Genomic DNA, 25,681 nt, shown 5'->3' on the forward strand with positions numbered 1-25,681 from the left:
ACATTTTATTAGGAAATTCAAATTTGCGGGTTTAAGCAGATAGAAAATTTTGTTTTGTTTTCCTACTTTCTTTCGCTTATTCTTGGCATGTGAAATCCAAAATTTGATAGCAATCTATCTAACCAGTCTAAGTTATCACACTTTCAGGGTTGATACTATAGCTCTAATAAATTTAATTGAACCCTCCAATAGGAGCCATAGTGAAAAAAGTTCTAAAATGCTTTCCTCCAAATAATTCGTACCTTCCCAATGATGATGGTAATCACAAAATGCAGTGAGAGCAATTATCGATCCAGACATGAATGGTAAAAAGAATATAAATAATTTTACGCCTGGATTTTCCGAATTAGAGCTAAAAGTTTTCATTTTGCCACCAAGATAAAATGATACAAAAGTCATGCTGGAAAAGGTTACTAAAAAATTCGAAAATAGTTATAAATTATTTACAATTATTCCAGGAGTTTTTTCTCAAATCCTGGATTTATTGAAATTTAAGTTCTAAAACTCTCTGAATCTGAACTCTCTGAACTGGAAATTTGAATTTTTTATTGAGAGCCAATTTCAATACAACTTTAAGGGTTGTTCATTTGAATCCTTACGTGCTGCATGTCCACTTGGAAAACTTTTACGACTTTGGATATCATAAAATGTTCCAGTGCTACATATTAAATCCTCTGGCAAATTACCATCAGGAAAACATTTAGCCAAAAAATTAGGTCTTGGTCTGCCAATAACATTTTTTAAAATTTCTACCAAAAGAAGGGTTACGCTAAATGATAAAGTTACAGATAAAAATCCTTCGATAACATCTATGTCATCTTCGCTCGTCTGATAAAACCACCAAATTGCACATAATGGAATTACTAGTACAAGGGGATAGAATAATCTTCCGGGAAAATATCTTGGTACACTTGGATAACTGTACAACCAAAGTTCTTGCGATTGTATTTCTCTATGAAATGGTGGTATTCTTGCTAAAACCCTAAAACCATTCAAGTTTTTACAAAAATAGCCAGATTTATGCAGTATTTATACGATAGATGGCTTTTCTATTTATAAAACTGAGGACTAAAATTTATATTTTTGCGGTTCACATTATGTGGAGTTTCATTAGAAAGGTCGTAAAGAAAGTTTCGTTCGAGAGTTATTAAAAGATTAGAGAAAGTCTATTTCGTCTCGTCTAGTTAGTTTTTCCTATCTTCCTTTTAAAAATAAAAAAACTTAAATGATAGGTACTTACAAATACAAAAATATTAGAAGACAACAAAATAATATTTCAGAAATGAATTTATGATTTTCTAATACTTTCGCTTCTTTTTGAACTACTTGGAAGGTAGTTTTACGTTTACATACTTGCGAATTTGTTTCCCTCCTATAATGATCATTTTTATTCGTCAACATCTTTATTACTAAAAAATTTTTGAACGATTGAAATTAATTTAATAATTATTTAATTCCCTAAACATAAAGTATTAATGGTTGTTATGAAACATATATTATTATAAAAAGTCTTCCTTCAAATTCATTTTATTTGCCAATTTCTGCAATGTTCATGGACGCGTATCCACCTTTTAAGACTCAAGGAGAGCAGAACAGGAATTTTGGTGCAAGGGAGGCAAATCAGAAATTTTTATTCTAAAAATTTTATAAATCCAAAAGTATTTTGATGACTGATTGTAAGGCTTCGATTTCTCTCAGTTCATGCCTTTAAATTTCTTTTGTAAAACCTAAAATTGAGGTGAATTTTATGAAACTATAGGTAAATAATTGTCGGCTACCCTAATTGTCCATAACAAAAGGGTTTGAAAGCGTGAATATTGGACCTAATCAAAGAAAGACAGGGCTGCGTCGTTTTTTGTAAATTTTAAAAATACAGTTTTTTAGTAGATCCGGCCCTGTAGTAGACATCAATCAATGTGGTTGTTATGTAATATTGTTTATAAAATATTTTCTTTCTAATTAATTTTACTTGCCACTTATCCAAATAGTTTCCAAAATTTCAACTTCATCAGAAATGACCGAAAGTTCTGTATCAAAATCTACTCCAGATCCTTCAACAATAACAATCGATAATGTCAACGATATTATACGAAGTGATCGAGTTGTAATTTTTTCAAAAGCAAAATGTCCCTATTGTACAATGGCAAAAGAGGTTTTTGATAATTTAAAACAAACGTATACGGTTATTGAATTAGATGAACGTAAAGATATTGAAGAAATTAAGAATCTTTTGGGTGAAATTACTGGAGCAACAACTGTACCACGTGTCTTTATTAACGGAATCTTTGTTGGAGGTGGAAGTGATGTCAAAACAATGTATGAAAATGGTGAATTACAAAAACGCTTAAACGTGGAATGACAGAATCAAAATTGTTTTTTTTTAAATTTGTTTAAATTAAAAAATAATGTTCAAAAATATAATTTTGATAAACTTTTATGTATTATTGGTAATTAAGTATATCGATGCTCGAGATAAAAAGAATTTTTGCTTTAATTTAGTTTTATTACAAAGATTGAGTTTATTTTGAAATGAGGCTCATTCTCTTTCATAACACTATAGTTCACCTTTCATAATATTATATTTTTAACCGGGAAATCGTGCATTGCTCATATTCACGAAATAGGGGATCGATGAAATAATACCAATGAAACCGTAGAGGCAAGGCGTTTCTTTATTGCTTGGTTGAATATAATTTGAAAGAGTGATATAACCACCTTAGGATGATTCTTGTTTATTAATCAGTTTCGCATCCAAATCCATTTTTTGCTGTACCTTATCAATAAGACGAAGGGATAAGTGAATTTTTTGAGGATTTTTATATAACACTAACTTCTTAATGAAAAATATAAACTTTATTCTCAAAAAATTTAAATTTTGAATTAATCAAAAAATTTACAAAAAATAAAATAAAAAAATAATTCATGGCCATATCATAAAGTCATATCGTATTTCGAAAACTGCTTTTAATCGAAACTTCAAACCACATAATTATAACCATACCCGTATCCTGTGGGAAGAAAATAAATTTAGTAAAAATATACAATCATAAAAAAATAGTATTTAAGTAATTTTTTGTACAAACCTAAAGTGCTGTAAGCAGTGCTGTAGTATGGGGAAGCAACATATCCTGGATAATATGCTGAGTAAGGGGTATAAGCGTAAGTTGAGAGTGGGGCAGTATATGCCAAATATTGGGCTGACGGTGCTGGTGCTGCACAGCAGGCAGTTATAGCGACTAATAAAAAGAAAGCCTAAAAAATTTAAAAAATATATTTTTGAGATGATTTTAAGATTAAATTCTTTATGGCTGAAATTAGAAAATGATTGAAATCATTATCACTTTGATATTAATTTTGTCGAATTCGAAGGTATTCTTTTTCAAAAATTTCCGGACTACAGGGGATTTGTGGCAGTACTCTATAGTCCGACAAACTCGATAATTCAACATTGCCTTGCAAAATGTTTGTTGAATTATTCCGGTTCCACTGTATTCGATTTATTTTAAACTTCTGTATAGGAAATTGAAATTAACACATATGTAGGTAGGTATATATAACTTTATACATATATTAAAAATTTAATTTCTGTTAAAAATATTATCGGGTTCTAAATATTTTTTCGAAAATCAAATGTACTCGGAAAAATTCGACCCCTAAAACGACTAATTTAAAGCTCCCATTAAACAAGTTTCGTATTTGGTAAACAATTTCCTCTACAAAAATAGGAAAATTTAAAAAAAATAATAATTACACAAATTTTACTTACAACAATGAATTTCATTTTGGATTGTTGTAGTAGAAAAGCTTGCACTTTAATTAAAAAATGTCACAATTAATTACAATTGATCACTTTTAACAATTCATTGAATTGCGACCTGTTTTTATATAATTATCCCTACTTACATATTTAAGATCCTTAAAAAGACATCATTGTTTTCTCACCATCTTTTTTTACCGAAAATTAATACACAGAAGATATCTGAATAATTTTTTACGTGTTATACATACTTAATTGAATAAAAAAAATGTCATAAGTTTTCTTACTTCTATCTACACTTCAACATTAAGATATTTTTTTTAATTTCGTAAAAAAATAGAAAAAAACAAAAATTACCAAAAATTTTCACAATATGTTTTTCTGATCTGTTACCGTAGAACTACGCTCAGAAAATAAAGCTAATAAATTATCATTGAAGCTTTATTCATGTGTTCTTGATACCCTTTCGACCAGTGTCATACGTAACAAAATTTTCGGTTCGGGGGTGCCTTTTACAGGACTCGGAAAATTTTTAATTACACCCTCAAGCTTTAAATTTAAAGATATCCGTTTTTTGTCCAACAGAAAGATAATCTATTAATAAATGAATCTTTTCGCCCGATCTTTAATAAATCAGGATGTTCGTTGACCGAAACTTTGAAACCTGCAATGTTTTCTGCAGTGTTGGTTAGCGTTCTGTTCTGTTAGAATAACAAAAAATGGATATCTTTCAATTTAAAATTTGGGGGCGCTTAAAAATTTTCCGAGCACCGTGAAAAAAATGCCCCAAAATTTTTTATGTAAGACGCTGTTCGCAAAGACATAAATAACGCGGGTATAAAATATATCAACGGTGATGTAATAACTAAGTTTATTGGACCAGCGAACTATAAAAATACCCGTAAATTAATAATCCTTTACATTTTGAGATTTCTTTAAATAATTTCACAATTTCATTTGTTATTCTATGGATGCGGCAAATTTTGAACTGATTTAATAATTCTTGAGAGGAAAAAAAAAGGCGTCTAAAGAAAGGATACAGGAAACCGGATAATGAAGATAATGAATTTACAACAGTGAAGTTCATGAAAGTCAGCCAGCCTGTATTATAATATAGGCTATTGGTATTACAAACGGATGAATAAAATTGCCTAAATATTGAGTCGTCAAGATCGTACAGGAAAAGTTCCATTATATATATATAATATATATACCCTCTCTTTTGCTCAGTACGTATATACCGACTTTTCTTTACAGCTATTCACTACCCAACTGAGGAATTGTGGTGGAAGATATCTCTTGGCCTTCCATAAATGATTTTATGGGTGAAAGGCCTAAGAGTGGCTGGTGAAAATTTTACTAAAAATAATGCGAGAGAGTGCTATAAAAATCGCTTATTAAAAAATTAATTTCTGGAGAGTGGAGAGAACCTTTAGTAGATCGACACACAGAGGTCATTAGAGTGTTTCCCACCTGATTTTTTTAGTACCTATATATTATTTTGATTATTATGACTGATCATTAACAAAACAATATATAGGAACTATTTTTTTACTGTCAAGGTCAGTGTCGCATCGATTTACATCTTTTTATTACTATATTGAAGATGAGTATCTGTTGTATAGACAAATAAATACCGTCTTTTGATATCTCTGTATCTCAGATATTCTATTAATGTTTAATTTACCCATTACAATCAAGCATGGAGATCTCTGAAGAATCCAGAAAATTCAAATTTGCACAATAAAAAAGGGCTAAGGGTGTGGGGAATGGGGTTTAAATGAGATCCTCTGCCTGAATTTTATTTTCAATCTAGCTTCGGTCTTTTAGCTTCAAAGTTGACTTGGCTCGCAATATAGTTCAGATACTTAGGTTTAAAAGGGGATAAAAGATTAGGAAGAAGATTCCAACAAACTTTCAAGTTTCACAAACTGCCTTAGAGTAAGCTTTTCATTGAACTCCCACCCCTTCCTTCCTTGAATCTTCTTTAAAAGTATAAACCCCAGGGATATTGTAAACATATAAATCATATTGTAAACGCATTGAGCTCTGAAGATCACAGAAAAACAAAGCCTCTTTCTCTTTGGGGAAAGAATAAAATTCAAAAAATTTATTCTTCCAACCACTTCCACACTTATGTACCTACATCATTCGTTAGATCTCTACTGAACAAAAGAAATTAATAGGAACAATTTAGTTTAGAGACGGGGAGGGGTCATGACCTTTCCTCCCCCTAGATGCGTGCTTGCTGATCTTAGCGTTATTAAGAAAATCAGACTCAATATTGCATTATTATGTGGGCGAAATTAATTAACTAATTTAATTGTGTCTACTGCTTGTACAATTAGTTAAAAATGCTAATGACATTCAAAAATTTCAAAAATTTTAAATTTTCAACATTACGTACCTATGTTATTTATAATTTTTCTCAATTAAATGATTTGACCTTAACATTTAAAAAATCATTATCAATGATGGGTCAGGTTAAATATGTCTGTTTTTTTATTTATTTATTTTAAAAGCATATGGTGCAACTTAAGGTATACCTAATTACCATCAATTAGTTTGGTATTTCATAACACTGTTTTTAATTGCAAGGAAAAGTCAAAGAATTACATGTTGTGATTTATGTTTTTTAAAGAAATCCGGTCTGCAATTAAAATATAAAAAATTAAAAATAGATTTGAGCTAAAAAAAATTGTTTAATGGATTTTGATAACGTCACCTAGTTTGAAAAAATAATTTTTTTTTAAATTGTAAAGAGATATAATTCGATGTTTGATGAAAAAAAAAGTTCTTTTACTCGAAAAACAATATTACGACAGGTCTCTGTTAAAAGATTATCAAAAATCGATTAATTTTCATAAAATTTATCTAAAATAAACGATGGAAATCAAGTTTCCCTTTCAAGTTTTTTCCATTTTTTAATTTTACATGGTACAGATATTGACGAAAAATAGAAGTTCCGACCCAGAAAATAATTAAGTTTTCCAATTTAATGGCATCCAATTAGTACGGGATTGCAAATTTTTGGCTTTTGTGTATTAACCCTATGATTATAACGTTCAGTTGGCCATGCCTCTAATGTGGTCGAGTTAGCATGAGTTTGTGGGTTTTTTGGCTCGCTTTAATCCTATATTTTGAAAAGTTAACACAAACTTAGAATAATTTCTTACTATCTAAGTTCATTGTATCGAATAAAATTTGACTCTGCTAAGCCAAAATCAATATTTAATATTTGATACCAGTTTAATAATTTTCTTTTTAGATCTATGAGTTTTTTATTTTTCTGGTGTTAGATCTTGTGGTCCATGACTTCGAATTCACAAAATCTAGAGGAGTTATGATGAATTTATCTAGAAATTTGAAAATAATGGCTCAAGCGTTGATTTAACATTCTACATACATTTAATTTTTAGATTAAAAAAAAACATAATTTTTTTGTTGTTGCAATTAGTGGTTTTATTCTTAACAAAACAATTTTAAAGCCATATTACACTCTAATAATATAAGATAATACGGCTATAAACGCATTATGACTAAATAAATATTGGCTCGCATTCAAATATGCTGATTATAAATTCATTGATATACATCCTATTCAAATGTTGACACTAACATTTTATGGATACCGATGATTTAATGAAAATTCGTGAATCATTTCCTTTACGAACATCGAAAATAACTTATTAATAATAAAATAGTTTCGTTTGAGTATCCTATTATATGCAGGGTGGTTAAATTTTTAACAGCAGGACTTCATCAAATAGTACAAAAAGTTGATGATAGTAGAATAGTAGAAAAAATGATGGCAATTTCTCAATACACGTATAGCTGGGAAAGCGACCTTAGTAGACACAAAGTGTTTAAATTTTGGAAGAATATATTAAAAATTTAAAGAAATCCCAAATACATAATAAGGTCTGATCGATTCCCTTATGGCATCGTACCTCCTAAACGAATGAACCGATTTGGATTATTGTTTGAAAGGTAATTTGATCGAGAGTGTTCTTGGCTATATTTCAAAAAAATCTGCTCGGCCGATTGAAGATCATCATCTCCTTTTTAGTTGTTATCGGGTACGGAATCCTAAACTCGAATTTGAAACATAGCTAAGAACACTCTCGATCAAACTCTTTTCGTTTTTGAGATATCATGGCGACAGGCGGACAACCGAAAATGGGTTAATTAGGTGGAAAATTGGCTAATTACCAATTTTATGAACACATATACCAAAATTTTGTTCGTAGCAACAATATTTTTAAGCGTTACAAACTTAGGACTAAACTTAGTATACCTTGATATATTTCATATATACCTACATGATATAATAACGCTATTCAATGTCTCATGTTTGGGGGATTATGTTTCAAATTTTCTTCGCAGCATTTCAACAACCTGTAAAGAGTTGCGGATTAGCCATGTAGCAAGAGTAGTAAATACTACATGCCCCGTACACAAAGTGGAACAAAGTAGACAAAAAAAATCACAATATAGCAACTTGTTTCAGCCCTGAACTAAAAACAAACCAAAGTTACGGGAAAGAAGAATTTAACGATAAGAGCTAAAAGTGATGGCAATCGGATTAAATTAGGTGGAAATTGTTTGATTTAGACGCGTATATTGGAAATGTTTATAGGTCAGAAATTTCTTAATTAGAAGATTTTTTAAGACAATCATCATTTAATGTTAATTTTCTTCTATTTATCAATAAGTTTTTAATGTTAATTTGATTGATACATATATATTTGATTGATCAATCTCTCAAAACCAAACAAAAATGTTTGGAATCCTCTAGAAGGTGTGAAAATAATAATTAATAATTAAAGCACGTACCAATACATTAAATGTATTCGTTTTTGTATTATTTTTATGAATGATAAATTATTTAAAATCCCAAGGTTAAATCGGTATTTCGTAATATATACCCATAAATACTCTAAATAAATATTTGATTTGATCCAATGTTAAATACCTATATTATTATCATTGAACTAATTATCTTTATAAGCGAACGTAGAGAAAATCAAGGATTTTCTTGTGAAGTTTATTAAAGTGTGACTTGTGGTTTTATCGTGTAACACAACACGTATTTTTATTACAAGGTATATTGACTATCGAATGGTAGGTGTTATTCACTAAGTCACGTAGTCTTTCATTTATTTCTGTGTAATATTATTCCTTCTTAGAAAATTTGCTACGATGAATCAAAGTCTTTTCAACTCTTTTACTATGAATTGTTCTCTACTAATATTTAGGTAACTTGTTTATCTTTAAAGTTTTGCGCTTATTTTTTCTTCACCATAGTCTAGTCCATGAAGGTTATAAAGAAGGAGGACGATCGCAATAGAAAATATTGTCTCCAATATTTTGAAAAAATAAGTGAGGCGCTGGGATCGCTAAGTTGTATCATTAAATGCGGGCTGTTGTGTCTTTCTAACCTTCATGGTCTAGTCAGCAAACACCATTTTGGTACGAACCATTTGATTCGGAATTAAGTTTAGAAACTTTTCGGACACAAATCCAGAGATTGTGGTAAAAATTGCAAAAGTTATAAACAATTTAATAATAAAAAAAGAGGGTTGATCGGTTGTATGCAAATATCTCGGAAACTATTAAAGTTATCCGAATAATTAAAAAAGATTCATACAGCTAGCAGGTTTGCTAAAATAAAAAGTTCTGTTTCCCGGAACTCTACTACCAGTATTTATAATTTTAATTTTATTTTATAGAAAGTTATACTGTCAGGGAGTATCATGGGCAAAACTTGATTTTCAAAAAAGATAGAGTTCTCCACCAAAAAATTAAAATCCATAAAATTGTAAACAAAAGGGAGGATAAGTGAGGGCTATAACGTGATAGTCTTTGTTTTTAAAGGAGAAATTGCCCAGCAAAGCGATCGGGTATCTGCTAGTTTTAAATAAAAATTTTATTTTGATATTAAATTGGATACAAATTACAAATCTCTGTGACTAATAACAATTTATTATTATTTAAAAATGAACTACGTTTCTTTCAGGTGCCTAAATTCAGTAATTTCAAAATTAAAATTATGAGTGTTCATTGCTGATACAGCAACTGTTAGTCGTTACATAATTAATCCTTTTCAGCTCAAATTATTTAATAAATATTGAGCAGGCTAGGTTTAATAAAAAAGTAAATTAATTTTCTGTTTTAGTTTTAGTACAGGAGACGGTATAAGGTCAGCTTCATCTTTATTTGACATATTTTTAAAATTAATTTTAATCAATTACCTGTTCATATAGGTAGAAATAATGATAACAATAATAATGGCGATGTTTCATCTGGTTATCAGATGGGTGAAAATCGACCCTATACCGTCTGTTAGACTATTTCATTTAAATTATCTACGATTAAAATCACGAAAGATATTTACAAAATTTTACTAAAAAGACTAGGACCATTGTAACCAAGGAGGTTGTGATATTTTATGTATTGGTGTAAATGTTAAATTTACTGGTAAATTAATAATTGCATAATTTCTATCTAATTTCTCTAAAGTTTTACGTATCATTGCACCATTTTTTCCAATTAAATACGCTGATGGTATATTCACATCTTGTGAATCCATATCATCAATCATTCCAATAAAATAATCGTCATGATCTTGATGTTCGTCTGTTATAATTATCGCACGAGCTCCAACTTTTTCAGCGTATACGGTCTTCATTTTAAATGAACAATATCTGAAAAAATATTTATTTTTATTATTTCTAATTACTTTCTAATTAATATTTTTAGTTTTGAATTCAATAAATACCCTCTTTGTACGAAGGCAACATTTCCCTCAACTTCATCCGCATTTTCCGGAATGCCGCAGCCATATTTTGGATGAACTAGGACTAGTTGTACATTTCTTAATTCATTAATCTGGCTCTGAAAAAAAAAAACAAACAAGTTGTTGAATTTTCACTCATTAAATAGGGAATATTCATGTATTTTTTTTATATGTATTTTTAATTCATTGTTTACACCGTTATAACATAAAAATGTAAAAAATATAAATACTGTTTAAAAATGCTGTATTAAAGTGTAAAAAAATATTTAAAATACATTATAATTTTGAGATATTTAAACGCAGTTTTTTGGCGCTCTCTGTTGATGACGTATAAGTACGTGATCTGTCAATTGGTGAAATATCAATGTATAATTTACACTTTAAAAAAAATGAATTTACACTCGTTATTATTAAGTTTTTTAATAAAAAGCCGTAGAATAGTATATTTTAATGAAATACCATATAAAACGTAAGTAATTAATATCATACAGTATGTCAACAAATTTGACAAGCCCGCACTTTGATGTCACGTTCGTATAAAAATTTGAATTTCAGTTTTAGAAATTTTTAAATGCCCTCACTGAATTTGTACTTTTATTAATTATTTTTAAGTAATTAAAAAGATATTAATTACTAAAATAATGATTTAGTTGAAATGTTCAGTCATTAAAGTTACGGAAGAAAAATATTTGAACCAAATTTAAATTGGATGAATATTCCCTATTGCAAAAAGAATCTTTTAATATTGAATTTTTCTCCATTTTAGAATTTTCTAGAACTATTAAAATGAATTTGAATTTGATAGTTTTTAGATTTTTCTGTTTTCTATAATAAGTAATTTCCGATCAATAATATTCTAAGAAAATAGATTGTTCCCTACTTCTCCAGTTTTTGATCATTCTGTGAAAAGTTTGGCTATTAGCGAAAGTATGATTAAAATAAGAAAATTACGATCGAACAAGTTATAACGAAGCTTAAGCGTTTAGAGGGGTCTCCGTTTACTTATCATGTCAGAGCCTAAATGACCGAGCGGTCTAAGGCGTTTGTCTTCGACTGTTTGTCTATTTAGACTTAGGTTGCGGGTTCGAATACAGGCAGCGGCAGTGTGAACAATTATGATTAATGAGGGCGGTAGAATTGATCACAATGTCGTCGCTTGGGCAAGAACGAAGTAACCGACCCCAGAGAAACGAAGGTTAAACCCCATTATTATTATATCATGTCGTTTCTTTCGATAAACATTTACGACACGAAAAAATTAAATTGAAACGGTATTTGGTAAATAGCATCAAAAATGTTAACGATTACTGTTTCGCTTAAGATGATTACATTTGTTGTATGGGCAAAATATTAGGCGTCTTTTAGAAAAATTAATTAAAAGATTCGTAAATAATTGTAACCTACAAATGGAACACCAAAATCTTTTGCCGGTCGAACTCTATACGTATATTTCAGGTCAGGTGGATCCAATATTTCAAAAAATACATCATTTCCAATAACTTCAATATTTGATGTTCCTTCATAAATATTGCGAATTTTATTCACTAAAAAAAAATAAAAGTAAAATAAACAAAGTAATTTAATATTTTAAGGTTATGTTGAATTTATGTTTTACTAACCTACAGGATTAACAGCATTAAATAATAAAATAAATATTAGAAAAAAAACATTTATAAAATGTTGATTGAAATTAAATAAGTTAAAAATGCAATTAAACATAATTTTTCAAGGAACCACCATTAGCGGTTTAAAGAACTTTCTAGACCAGCATATTATGACAATGAAAACTTGAATGTCAAAACTGTGCAGATGCTCAATATCTTAAGGCAGATGAGCGAATATTTTCTTTTTGCGGTAATTAAATGCAGCAAAACATAATATTAATAGTTAATTATCATATTAGAAATGGATAAAGAGGTAATTTTTCAATTTTTATGATAAATTATTTAAATTATGTTGATTTAACGTTGATTTTGTATTTATTTATGTAGGATAATAAAAAGAATTATTCAGTAATGGTTCGTCCAAACGAATCGTTACCTGTTAAATCCACAGCGATTGTTAAATATTCGGCATTTCAAACACCTGCAAATTTTGCACGACTTCAATGTAATACTGATCTCAATTCACCACCTTCAAATTGGTTAAGTAATTCTGCAGATTCTTATGGACTTCAACATGTGTTATCACAATCAACTGGATTTTCAAGGTAGGTAATGTTTAGATAAGGGTTCGATACCATGATTTGTTTTATTTAAAAAATGTTAATAAAATTCTGAGCTAGTTATATATTGTTTTTGGGTGAACATCTTACGCGGGTATTAAAATTGTACCTATGCTTTTAGATTCAACCAAAAGCTCACTCTCATTCATAACTGATAAAAGATAGAATAACATTTAAAATTATAAATTTTTTTTGTTATACCTAGAAGGACAACATTTTTGTTTGTAACATTTTTTCGAAAATTGAAAAATTTAGCAAATTTAATGGTTAATGACTAAATACAAAATGGTACATTTCTAGGATGCTCGAATTAATTTTTTAATGAATTATTAGCATCGAAATGTCGATATAAAAAACGTATTAATATGAACTGCTATTGCCATCAGCCACGGATATCCGTGTCTTTAATTTCACATAGGGTGAACGCAAGGGGCCAAAAATACTGCAGACCCGTAGTAACTCGACCCTATTAAAAGCAAGGCCAACGCGTGGATTACAGGGTAAGACCTGTGAAAGAAAATTGCCAATCCTTGACTCTAATTGTATATATAACGGACGTCCGTGTCTGAAATACATTATAGGCACCGATAGCCGTGGCTGGTGGCAATAGATACCTCGTTTTAATATTTCTAAGAATGTTCTTGTTGTCAAATATAATAATAAATTTTTTTTAAATACAGTTTTAGAATGGCACACATGTTTCCCGATTGTGTTGGAGAAGTGGACGTTGTATCGGATGCAGAAAACATAAAAAATTTACTAAAATTACCATACTCTCGTGGACCTGTTAGTATGATGGTGCATCGTATTGAAAATACACTTTTAATCGATGATTTCGACATCCATAAACATTTATTACGAACAGCCGAAACCGAATGGGATTGGTTACGAAAATTCTTTTTTGATAACATTCAAAAAGCCTTAAATGAAAAAGATCTCGAATTATATAGACGTAGTAAAAGTCGAAATATTTTACAGCAACGAAGTTTAATCTCCAAATTTTTATATCATAGTCTAGTTGAACCGAAAAAAGATGAAGAAGAAACGAAAAATAATGAGGCAACACCAAGTAGTACACCGTTAACATTACCAGGTCCGGCTTTACCTGAACCAAATATTGAAGAAGAGGTACCCGATCCTACAACTAAACATAAATATAATCGAAATGTTGTGTGGACATTTGAAGATATTCAAATGCTTATCGGTACTGATATGCCAATATTTGGAGGATCAACACATCCTTGTATATCGCTTCGACTACGCGATATGAGTAAATCGATTAGTGTATTAACTGGTATTGATTATTGGTTAGATAATTTAATGTCAAATGTTCCCGAAGTCGTAATGTGTTATCATTTAAATGGTATTGTACAAAAATATGAATTTATCAAGACTGAAGATTTACCGTACTTAGAGGATTCGAAATTCTCACCAAAATTAATTCGAGATATTGCACAGAATATTTTATCGTTTTTAAAATCTAATGCAACGAAAGCTGGCCATACATATTGGTTATTTAAAGGTCGAAATGACGATGTAGTTAAATTATATGATTTAACTTCTTTATGTTCGGGAGTTTTAGATGAGAAAGGTCAAAATCCTTTTACTGTACCAGTTGCTATGTTATTATATCGAGTTGCTAGAAATATGAAGCATACTCAACAAGATGGTGCTGTTCAAACAGGTACAATTCGGATGCTGTTAAAAAATTGTGTAGAGCTTTTGAATAAAGAAAAATATCCCCAAATTGTCACGTCTTCACATTATATGCTTTCGGATTTATATATTCCTGCACATACTAATCCAAATGAACCAGTTTTTAATGAAAGTCATGATAGTGATTCTAGTAATTATGAAGATGATGACGACTCATCACTACAGAATAGTGGAAACGATGCAATTAAACAGTTACGCTTAAGTGAGCCATATGATCAAGACAATAGTGAACCATTCCGATATAAAATACCGACCCCAGTCGTAGGATCAATTTTTGAACGATGTTTTATGGCCTTACAACATATAAGCGCCGGATTAAATTGTTTACAATATTTTTCAAGTGCATCAACAAAATGTAAAGAAGATGACGAAAATGCTGAGAAGAAAAAGAAATTAGATGAAGAAGAAAATTTAAATATGGCACATCCATTTGAACCAATACCAATGCCATATGCTTCGTTGAATTCGAATGCAAATGAAGGAAAATCAAAGAAAAAGCGTCGTAATAAAGCTGAAAAGAAGAAAAAATCGACAGCTGAAGTAGAAACTGAACCACCAAAAGCGTTACTACCAAAACCTAAAGCGGAAGCAATGCCTACTTGGCAAGAACCAGATAGGTCTGATGATGCTTCATGGAATGCTCATTTAAAAACGTTGTTATATGAAAAAGCTTGTCTTGTATATGCTATTTTAGCCGAACAGGAATTTATATTAGAAAATTATGGTAGCAGTTTACGATATATTAAAATTCTGGTGAAATGTCAAAAAGTATTAAAAAAATTACATTTTTCGTCTCAGCATGTACAAGAAAGTTGTTTATTAGGCCGAGCTGGTGATTGTTGTTGTATGATTGATAAACATTGGTCACAAGTTGAAGAGTATCGAAAACAGTACAATCAAACTTCGGATATTCAAACAGCAATGGATAATGAAATTGCGAAGGATTGTCAAGAAGAAGAATCAGAACAATACGAAAGTAAGTTTTTTTTTGAACTTTTGTTAGTAACATACTTTTCTCATCCCAAAAATCGAAATTGGGATGAATCGAAACTGGAATGGGACATATTCTAACCTTGTATGCGCCTTTAAAAAAGTATGAGATGAAATTTCTAATTATAATTAATATTTTTTAATAGATTGGGATGGTTTATTGCCCGAATCAATAGAAAATAATGAGCAATTGCTACAAATAAGTTGTCAGTGCTACGAGAGATCATTAGCGTCAGAACCTGGAGCAGAAAAAACTAATTTACTACGAAGACTAGGTAACGTTCACAATGAACTGGGAACATTATACATGAATCAAGCCTGTACTGAATTTAATAATGGAAATACAGATATTCAACGATTGATCAGCAAATCATCATATAATTTAGAGACAGGGGTAATAACTTATCGATAATGTTCTACAGAATTTTTGATTCTTATATGGTTTTTTTTCAAATTTTAGATCAGAAAATTTGAGTCGATCGATGATAAACCGAATTTAGCATTGTTATATTCAAATATGGGACGATTAATGAGGTTATGTGCACATGTTCATTCGTCCAATACTTCGGAAAAATTATCGGAAATGGTGGGACAAGAAAAAATATTTTATAATAAAGCATTAGCGAATTATCAAAAGGCTCGTCAAGTATTATTAAATCGAAATACAAATCCAGAAATTTGGGATGCGATTACTTGGGAATTATCAACGGCATCATATAATATGGCCACATTATTGCAAGATTATCCAACAGTAGATTCCAGGGTAAATAATTTTTTATTAACTTTTCAGAGGATCCCTTGATCTCTAGGTGTAAGGATTGGCCTATTTGCGGTACCCTTCTTTTGTATTATTATTATTAATTTTAATATTATTACAATATTATTTCATTTTTTTTTCAGACATCAAAAGAATTAGAACAAGAAGTTGTGGAAATGTTACATAAAGCATTAGAATATTGTGATATGGAAACACCAACGTATCGACAACCTATTTATCAATTTCGTGGTGCTAAAATTCATCATCGTTTAGCATCGTTGTACCATAACAGTTTTCGCAATATTACCGGTGCTGATTCACGTAAAAAAAGTACTGTTACTCTATGTAAATTACATTATGAGCGAGCAACATCAATTTTGTTTGCTTTAGAAGATTGTGTCGAATATTTAAGTGTACAATTGGAATATATCGCTTTGTATCAATTGTTATTCCAAAGTAAGTAATCTGTGCTCTAATTATCGTAAAAATAAAAACAACTTTTTTGCCGTGTTTTGCAATTCATGACCAAAATATTCAAGATATCACGATCCCGTTGCCTACTATTAATAGTTCTTAATCATCTTGACCGATTTTTCAAACAAAGTTTTTAATTTTTTCAGACGCATCTAGTGTTTCATCCAAATATAAAAATTTAAATATAAGCTTAAAATTAATTTTGGATGCTTTACCTATGATCAAAATAATGAATGAAAAACACGTTCATCCAAATAACAAAACCGATACAAAAGTGTCAACAAAACAATCAAAATCAAAGAAGAAAAGAGATTCAGAAAAAATGAAAAACGGTGAAATTATCTCAGATAATTCCAAAACAGACGCCGACAATAAAAAACAAATTGAAGAAGCGGAAAAAGAAGAAGCAATCGATACAGAAATGCTAAAATTATTGAATATAACCGAGAGTCAACTACAATATATATTATTAAATTTAACAAAATTATTTATTAAACCAATTAAAGGTGTTACGGCGGAACATTGTTCAACGTATGGTAGTACTTACAAAAAATTATATGGTATCACGTTAAGAACACCCACAAATTCATCAATTTCATTGGGTTTGCATTTAGAACGTGTTATGATTGAAATTAAAAAAGAAATCGATAAAATTCCCGAACTGAATTTTTGATTACAAAAACAAGTATATTTTTAGAATATGAAAAGGATTTTATTTATTTGTTTTCACCAAAAAGAGTGATTCTTTTGTTTGTTTAAAATTAATGAGTATATACAGGGTTTTTTTAAAAGTAATTATTTCATATGATCTCTATTTTATCGCATTACGACTGTAGACAAACAAACAAATCGAAGCCATCTCAATATTAAATATAATGTTGTTCCCGTGTTCGCTAAAGTACTTTTCAAGGCGATTTACTTTAGTATCATGATTTTAATACTAGAGGCGTATTTTTCATTTGATTTTGCCATCAATTTGAAATAGTTCTCCTTCCCCAGATCGTAATTTGCATTCTAAATAGTATACCCATTTTTAAAAGAACTCTGTATAAAAGTTTTAGTATTTAATTAAAGTTTGAATTTTTATCATTAAAAATAAATGAAGAATAATTATTCATTTAAAAAGTACAAAAAAGAATTTTAAATTAATTTAAAACGCTATTAATTATTGTCACCTTAAAAACTTATTTTTGCTTTTGGTCACATTTTTGTGTATATCAAGAATACTGGAATGACAATAAATCTGATGGGCATTATTTTCTGTATTCTAATATTTTTATTATAACCTTTGAGAGTGGTGGTCATTTGTCATTGAAAATATAGATTCGAATATCTATCACTGATCTCTATATAACTGGATAAAGGATCTAAATGTCATAAAATAAAATTTATCGTGTTAAACAACGCCTAAGAATGAGTAGATGTGAACTAAATAAAACCATTCAACGCATGCGAGATTATAATCATATCATATAGAGATCTATATATTTTTTTTTAGTTCTAGCCACTCATTTGGTTGCGTTAGTATATATCTATAAATCTCAAAATCAGACCAATTTCCATACATGGAATCTCCTATCTAGTTATATAGATATCACTCTATACATAATTTTTAATATGGCGATTGGAAACTACGGACATAGCCGAAGTGCGGCTTTTTGTAACTGTTTTGAAGCGATAAAGATAAAAAAGTACTACTTTTTGAACGAATAAACGTGAATTTTAAAAAATAGTTATTTTTTGTGAGAGTATATTATGTAATAAGAATTAGCACCAATGCCTTTATTAACAAACAAATTTTAGTACGTATTTAAGTTGAAAAAAGTCTATTTGCAGTGAAAAAGCAGTACTTGAAATAAAAAATATTTTTATACAATTCTGTTTTCGTTTTGTGTAATCACATAACTAATTACGTAATGGCTAGTATAGGCATATAAACCAAACCTGTGATTTTAATATAAATATAATGAAAAAAAAAATATTTTGCCTTATAAATTTAATCGTTGTCTAATGTACTTTATATTTCGTTTCAAAGAATTATTTATTCGTTTTGATGTGTATTATTTGTATAAGCTGTTTAATAAACAATTTTTTTTTCTTAGTAAACGCATTTTTTATTTAATCCTGAGAATTTTGGTCAAATATTATGTAAAGTATTACCTGCTGCTTTTGCAAATTGGTTCCATCCATAAATTAAGTCACAGTTTAAAGAGAGGAAAGGGGGTCAACGAAATGAGACACTGTGTGATAACGTGCAAGGTGGTGTGAAAAGCTTTGTAACTGCTGTTTTAATTTAATTATTTATAAATGTAAAATTGAAAAATATGTGGAACCACACCACGGGAGATTAAGTCACCTGTGGTAAAGATGGGGGGGGGGCAAAAAATAGTTAGAATTTAGAATTTATTAAGAGTCACAATTTAGCTCGTAGGTTGGCTCCCTATTATAATTTGTATAAATTATAAAATGATTCTGCAGAAGAACATGGAAATCATCTCAAGTTAATTAGTTTGTTTGGCATGATAGAACTTACATCAAAGAGATTATCAATTATGCAACATTAATATAAGTTATCCAAAATCTCAAAGCGGGACAAGTAAATCAGCATGTAAAATTAATGTTCTTAGCAAAGACTTGAAGAAGTTTAAATATTGTGAATATTTGCATGATTTAACACTTATTTTGCTCTCAAAGGCTCTCGAAAAATTTCTCATTTGACCTTGAACCTAATGTAGAAAGAGATTTTAGCGTGCAGTAAGAGAATTTTATATTATTCTTATTGAGTTTTTTTCTTATAGTTTGAGATTTTTCATACCTGCAAAGAATGCGTATATTAATATACTTTTCGAATATAATGAGGTCTGAAAGTAAAAAACGTACACTATTGAAATTCTTAAAAAAGTGAAGACTAGATGTAGAAGGTACACAATGTTAAAAAAAATTGACTGAAATTGTTCCATTAATGTTCCAACACGTGAACTACTTCCTCAAGATAATTACGTTACACTTAAAAAATCTTGATTTAGTTACTGAATTTCATGTGATTTATTTATTTATTTTATAAAAATAATGTTTAAGTTACATATTTTTGTAATTTTAGTTACAATTTCAAAATTAATTTATTGTGTTGAATATACAATTAACATAAATAATAAAATAAACGATTTAAATCATTTTTGGAGGAGTACCGGACAATGGTAAGCATAAATAATTGATAATAACAATTTTAAGGTTGTAGGCATAAATAAATTTAGGTAAATACACAATTGTTAGGTTTTATTAGATTAATCATAAATGCAAAGAATCCATGAGGCCAAGTTTTATGGCAAAAAAGAATAAGCTCTTTTTTGAAGTAGGTTGAAGTTACTTAAATGATAATGCGATTTTCTATTAGTTGCCCACAAAATCTAAACGAAAAACGATCAAAACTTGAACAAAAACTTCCATAAAAACGAAAACTTGTAGGAGTTTCAATTTCCAGCAGCGGTTTTGTCTTTTTTAGGCACCAAAACGTACTTTACAGTTATAGAAAAGTGCAAATTTTATTAATAATCGGGATTAGTTTAGTTAAATGTTTATTTGCCTGAATGTATCTACGCCTACGATTAGTTTAAAAAAATAAAAAATTTTTGTTTTTCTTATATTTTCTAGTCCACCTGATGTAAAAAATAAAGAAAACTTTTTATTATCTGAAGATAATAAAATAAATATTGCTTTAATATCAGCTTTACCAAGTAAATCAATTCAATATATTCGTGTGCATTGGTTGTTAGATTTAATACATATTGAGTAAGTAATGGATAGTGTACTATATGATCTTAATATTGGAGTGTAGTAAACATGCTCCGATAGCCGTGATCGTCTAGTGGTTAGGACCCTACGTTGTGGCCGTAGTAACCCAGGTTCGAATCCTGGTCACGGCAATGTGTAAACATTGTCACGGGGAGTGTATTTTTTTTAATTTTTGTTTTTTTATTTGATATGATTAGGTAGATAATTATTAAAATTATTCATAAAAAAACAAAAACCAATTTTTATTTCTACTCAACGTCAATTCATTACGTTAAATCTATCATTGATAAGAGATTTAAGAAAATTGAAATCTGCTTTTTGTATGCGTAGGTATATTCTTTTTTTGGTTCTTTAATCATAATTTTTTCTTCCAGAAATAGCCATAATGGTTCATTTACTTATGACTTTACAAATATGGATATATTTTTAAATTGGATTCATAAGCGTGGATTATATATTGTTTTCGAATTCATGGGAAATGATTCCAATCTTTTGTACGACTTCGATGATAAAAACCAAATCATTCTATACCGAAAGCTATTGCGAAAAATAGCTAAAAGATATGTTAGTAAGTATTCGATTCATAAAGTTAGGAATTTCATAATAGTTTTGAGAAATGTTTTTTATTGGTAGAATTATTCGGAAATGACTACGTGAGTAATTGGAAATTTGAAACATGGAATGAACCAGATTTGAAAACTTATAACGTTTTAAACTTTACAACTACTGGTAAGTTATAAAGTAATTTTTTAGTACATGGTCCTTAACTGAAATTACCAAGAAAAACTTTGGTAGATCCTTGAAGAAACCAGAAAACTTAGCTGTTAGTTAAAACTTAGCATTGTGAATAAACAGTTTTGAAAACGGTGCCGAATTCATTTAATTTTCGAACTTTTGCTTTCACTTTTTTAACTCCTGACGAAAAAAAACGCTTTATAAGTTTATTGCGATTATCTCTCCGATTGTGTCAAACAGATTGACTGACATCATTTTCAAGGGGTTTTTTTAAATTTGAAAGCTGGTTAAATCAATATTATTGTTAGTCTTATTGGCGGAAGCGCAGGTTGCTGCATAAGCAACCTGCAATCTATTTGTAAAAATCGAGTACTATTTAGGAAAATTAAAAATTTTGTTATTTCTTTTGAATTGGACAATATTTTCTGACGTACTATAACAGGGGAATGAGAATGACCTCATACGAAGAATACTGTGAAATAGACAAAAATTTCTTAGCAGAAAAGTTCTTAAAGTTAGTTCTTAAGTTCTTTTTTTTCTTGCTATTTTTATTATCCATTTATGGACACAGTGGCATAGCTTGTCTAAAATACCGTAACCAATTAAGAAATTATCGATGTAACTAATTATTAATATTGAAAAACTTATATTAAAATACTTTTCCCTGTCTGTACCACTTTACTTACTGGGTGCGCTCATTCTGCGACACCCTATTTATATTACATAAGTCTTATAATCAACAACGAATTTTTTTACAGCATTTATCAATTACATAAAAGCGACAAAAGATGGCTTATCATACATAAAAAAGAATGGTATGCAATTACGTTTAGGTGGACCAGCTGGATTATTTAAATCACCGGATTTACATCGTCTATGTTGGGGTGCACTTGAGTATTGTTCAAAGTTTAATTGCCCTTTTGATTATATTTCATATCATGCGAAGGGGAATGCATCCAGTGATGATATTGTAAATAAGGGATTACGTCTCATTGAATATGTACAAAATGAGTTTCCCACTATTGCGGATATGCCGTTCAGTAATGAGTTGAGTATTTTTTGTTGTGTTGTTTTGTTTTAAAAGACATTTTTTTAATGATTAGGTATTGTTTTAATATTTATTAGAACGATTTATTTAAGTATTTGTTAAAAAAAGGAGGAAAGATGTCTATATCAAGCGTGGACTATAAACTACTCTATTGCGGTCTAAGAAAAATTTATTTTTTATATAAATGGCTCTTTATATGACTGATGGACAGATTCTTTGCATACAGATTCGAACGAAATTAGACCAAGGAATGTATATGTCATAGAAACGGAGGTTATTATATTATGTACATCTCGAGATATCGACTTTCGATATTAATAAGCTCTTTTGTCGCTTATTTTTATTATTTGAACAACGAAACTCAAGTAACTCAATATCTTTTTGCTCAATTTATGATGGTTCTCAAGTTTCATTGTTTTCGTAAACACTTTCATTTTGCAATAATTGTTAAGAATTATTTGCGGCAATTTTTATTACAATATTTCAATGAGCATGTAGATAAACCACGCAGTGAACCTGCAGGCGCAGCTCGCTTTGTAATACATATAGAATGATAAATTATCATGAGACGAAATGCATTCATTATCTATAAATATAAATTCAAGTAATTTATTTTCTTCATAAATATGAATAGAAAGATAAAGATAAGCTTCTTGCAATATCTTTAAAACTTCACCGTATTATTTATTTGATCCAAGAAGTATCTATTTTTAATAACTTTCACGTAACTGCACTTGACATAATAATAATTATAATTGGTCTCTGTCTATAGTATAGACCGTGAGCTCATAATCAATCGAAATTTCCATGATTATTTTCCTCTGTCTTTTTGAGATTTGCTAAAGGTAAGTTTTTCAGTAGGAAATTCGAAGTTTTTATCGTGATTCCACTGTCGAATTTATGGCAATCGAGTTTTTCGATTTCCAAGTTATTCGACGATATTCTCTTTTCTGTGTGTATATTGAAAGAAAAGGAAGTTTGCAATCGTCGAAACGGTTGAAAATGATATAATTTGGATATGATAGAGCAAAATTCAATTTTTTGGATTTTGGTGACTTCATTAAATGGTCCTATTTGGCCTCCTAAGTTAATAAAAAATATTAAAAAATATTTCATATAGTGAAATTCCGATCATATCTTACCGTGTAAATTTTTATGAAAAAATGTTCAAAAATGTTAACATATTTGTTAAGAGTCTTATGAGCTCGGGCTTGTGAGTTGAACTACGGTTAAAATCATTATTTTCTTCATTTCCAAACTTACCTTTATCGAGCCTCAAAAAGTCAGAGAAAAGAATAACGGAAATTTTGTTTTATTATGTGCTCACGGTCTTAGATGCTGCTTGCTGTATCTAATGTGAGATGCTAGTAAGTTACCTACAGATAGATATGTTATGATATACCAAAACATTTTACATCAAAGTAAAATTTATATATTCATTCAGAAAGCTCCTCTCTTCTGTCTCCATCCAGTCTTTTCCCTTTTAAGGAGATTATGTAATATATTGCCAGGAAACAAGTTACTTTCACTTTAAGATGATTATATATATATATATATATATATATATATTGTAAGATCAAAGGTTTGGTACCTATATAATATTTTTTTTAAACAAAAAATGTAATACATCATGGTTTAATGAATAGACAGTGCGGGAATGTAATGTTTTAAAAAGTATTATGAAATTAGTTCATTTTTTGTTGTTGGAATTATGTAGCTTACCTTTACAAACGCCGTTCTATCCTTTTTAAGAAAACTGGTCTAAGAAATCGGTAGGAATTGCAGGCTCAGCTCGCTTGAATACTATACTCTCTTTGACAATTGCACGAGAGTAGAAAGATGCGTATATTTCGAAATATATTCAGAATTGCTTGTAAATAAAGGTACTTACTCCTTCGAAAAAATCGAGATAAACGCAAAAAAAAAATTTTATTTTGGTATTTAATGAAACTCGGTGGATGGGGTAATTTTGATTCAAAAAGTATAAAAATCAATTTGTATCGATTTTAGTCCATATCTCAAAAACTATCCGACCAGTCATCAAATGCACCCGATTTTTGTACTTTTTGGGTTAAAATTACCTTATATACTGAGTTTTATTGAAATTGGAGATAAAAAAGTCTCGATTTTTTGCAATTTTTTTAAGGGTACCCCTTTGAAAAAATCGAGAAAAACGCAAAAAAAAAATTTTGTTTTGGAATTTAATGAAACTTGGTGGATGGGGTTCGGTGGATGGGGTGGATTTGATAGAAGAAATATAAAAATCAGATTAATTTTATGATTGGATACAGAGTTTCTAAAATATCGCAATATTTGGATCGATTTTAGTCCGTACGTATCTTAAAAACGATTCGACCAGTCATCAAATGCACCCGATTTTTGAACTTTTTGGGATCAAAACTACCTTATATACTTATAGATGTTATATCGAAATTGGGGATAAAAATGAAATAGGAGATAAACGATGTTTTGGTTCGATAACGAACGTCGATTGAGATAATAAAAGAATATCAGGACAAAGGTTTATTGTTTGTCTTCATAAAATTAAAACTAAAAGAGAAAATTTTTAATTTATACTATTTGCCCTTATAAATTAGTGAAGCTGATCCGTTAAGTGGTTGGTCAACAAGTGAAGATTGGCGTGGCGATACAAGATATGCTGCAATGATGGTGAAAAATATTATTCAACATCAAAAGATTTTTATCAATCAAATGAATATCAAATTTGAATTGTTAAGTAATGATAATGCATTTTTAAACTATCATCCATATTATTTTTCACAAAGAACATTATTAACTCGGTAAAAATTTGTTTTTTTTAATATTATTTATTTTATTCATTTGTAAAATTTTTACTAATGTGATACCTTTTAGATTTCAGATGAATAATACAAATCCAAGACATATTCAATTTATAAAGAAACCAGTTTACATAGCAATGGGATTGCTATCATTTTTAGGTAATTTTTCTGCTTATTAGACAGCTAGTGAAAATAGCACCTTCAGAAGCTAATTATCATAAAATTCTGATTGGATTTGTTTGTCCATAAAATTTGCCCACATTTGCCCTCCCAAAATTCTCGTTTGTCCATCGTCTAATTGAAAGTAATGCAATTCAACATTATGATATCAGCGCCCACAGATGAAAGCATAAAAAAGTTGAGGTCCAAACGACTAACTTCCCAGCATATAAATAGTTTTAAAAAAAAACCCGACTGACTCGAAACGACTCGACCGAATGATATGAAATTCTTTTCGGACCATATTGCCATTAATAACGATTCGATTGACACGAAGTCAACGAAGTCGATATCACGTCTTGTTCGAGCGATATCGGTGACGAAAAATATGAACACGAATGTACGTACTTCTTGAAAATTTCTATTTCG

General features: G+C 29.4%; 4 protein-coding genes and 1 non-coding gene across 5 annotated transcripts; 3 read left to right on the plus strand and 2 right to left on the minus strand.

The window, feature by feature from the left end:
- Nucleotides 1-561: 561 nt before the first annotated feature.
- LOC123297981 (phospholipid phosphatase 5) lies at nucleotides 562-1,385 on the minus strand. Its single transcript, XM_044879827.1, has 2 exons — nucleotides 1,354-1,385; nucleotides 562-982 (listed from the first exon to the last, which is right to left on the minus strand). The coding sequence occupies exons 1-2, from the start codon at nucleotides 1,383-1,385 to the stop codon at nucleotides 562-564; spliced, it is 453 nt and encodes a 150-aa protein (XP_044735762.1).
- A 624-nt stretch (nucleotides 1,386-2,009) lies between these two features.
- Nucleotides 2,010-2,359, plus strand: LOC123297982 (glutaredoxin-C4-like). Its single transcript, XM_044879828.1, has one exon. It carries the CDS (start codon nucleotides 2,015-2,017, stop codon nucleotides 2,357-2,359), a length of 345 nt encoding a protein of 114 aa, XP_044735763.1. The 5' UTR covers nucleotides 2,010-2,014.
- Nucleotides 2,360-9,661: 7,302 nt separating this feature from the next.
- On the minus strand, nucleotides 9,662-12,343 carry LOC123297805 (PRADC1-like protein). Its single transcript, XM_044879596.1, has 4 exons — nucleotides 12,176-12,343; nucleotides 11,961-12,100; nucleotides 10,539-10,654; nucleotides 9,662-10,464 (listed from the first exon to the last, which is right to left on the minus strand). Exons 1-4 carry the CDS (start codon nucleotides 12,273-12,275, stop codon nucleotides 10,173-10,175), a joined length of 648 nt encoding a protein of 215 aa, XP_044735531.1. The 5' UTR covers nucleotides 12,276-12,343; the 3' UTR covers nucleotides 9,662-10,172.
- On the plus strand, nucleotides 12,283-25,272 carry LOC123297985 (erythroid differentiation-related factor 1-like). Its single transcript, XM_044879830.1, has 13 exons — nucleotides 12,283-12,473; nucleotides 12,548-12,765; nucleotides 13,461-15,472; nucleotides 15,633-15,880; nucleotides 15,947-16,249; nucleotides 16,387-16,699; nucleotides 16,864-17,382; nucleotides 20,443-20,506; nucleotides 20,884-21,077; nucleotides 21,143-21,238; nucleotides 22,003-22,291; nucleotides 24,890-25,093; nucleotides 25,167-25,272. The coding sequence occupies exons 1-13, from the start codon at nucleotides 12,462-12,464 to the stop codon at nucleotides 25,270-25,272; spliced, it is 4,578 nt and encodes a 1,525-aa protein (XP_044735765.1). The 5' UTR covers nucleotides 12,283-12,461.
- Nucleotides 20,569-20,640, plus strand: Trnah-gug. Its single transcript has one exon. It is a non-coding gene; the product is annotated as a tRNA-His (tRNA).
- Nucleotides 25,273-25,681: the final 409 nt, after the last annotated feature.

This window comes from Chrysoperla carnea, chromosome 4 (genome assembly GCF_905475395.1).
Source record: "Chrysoperla carnea chromosome 4, inChrCarn1.1, whole genome shotgun sequence".
Taxonomy (NCBI): Eukaryota; Metazoa; Arthropoda; class Insecta; order Neuroptera; family Chrysopidae; genus Chrysoperla; species Chrysoperla carnea.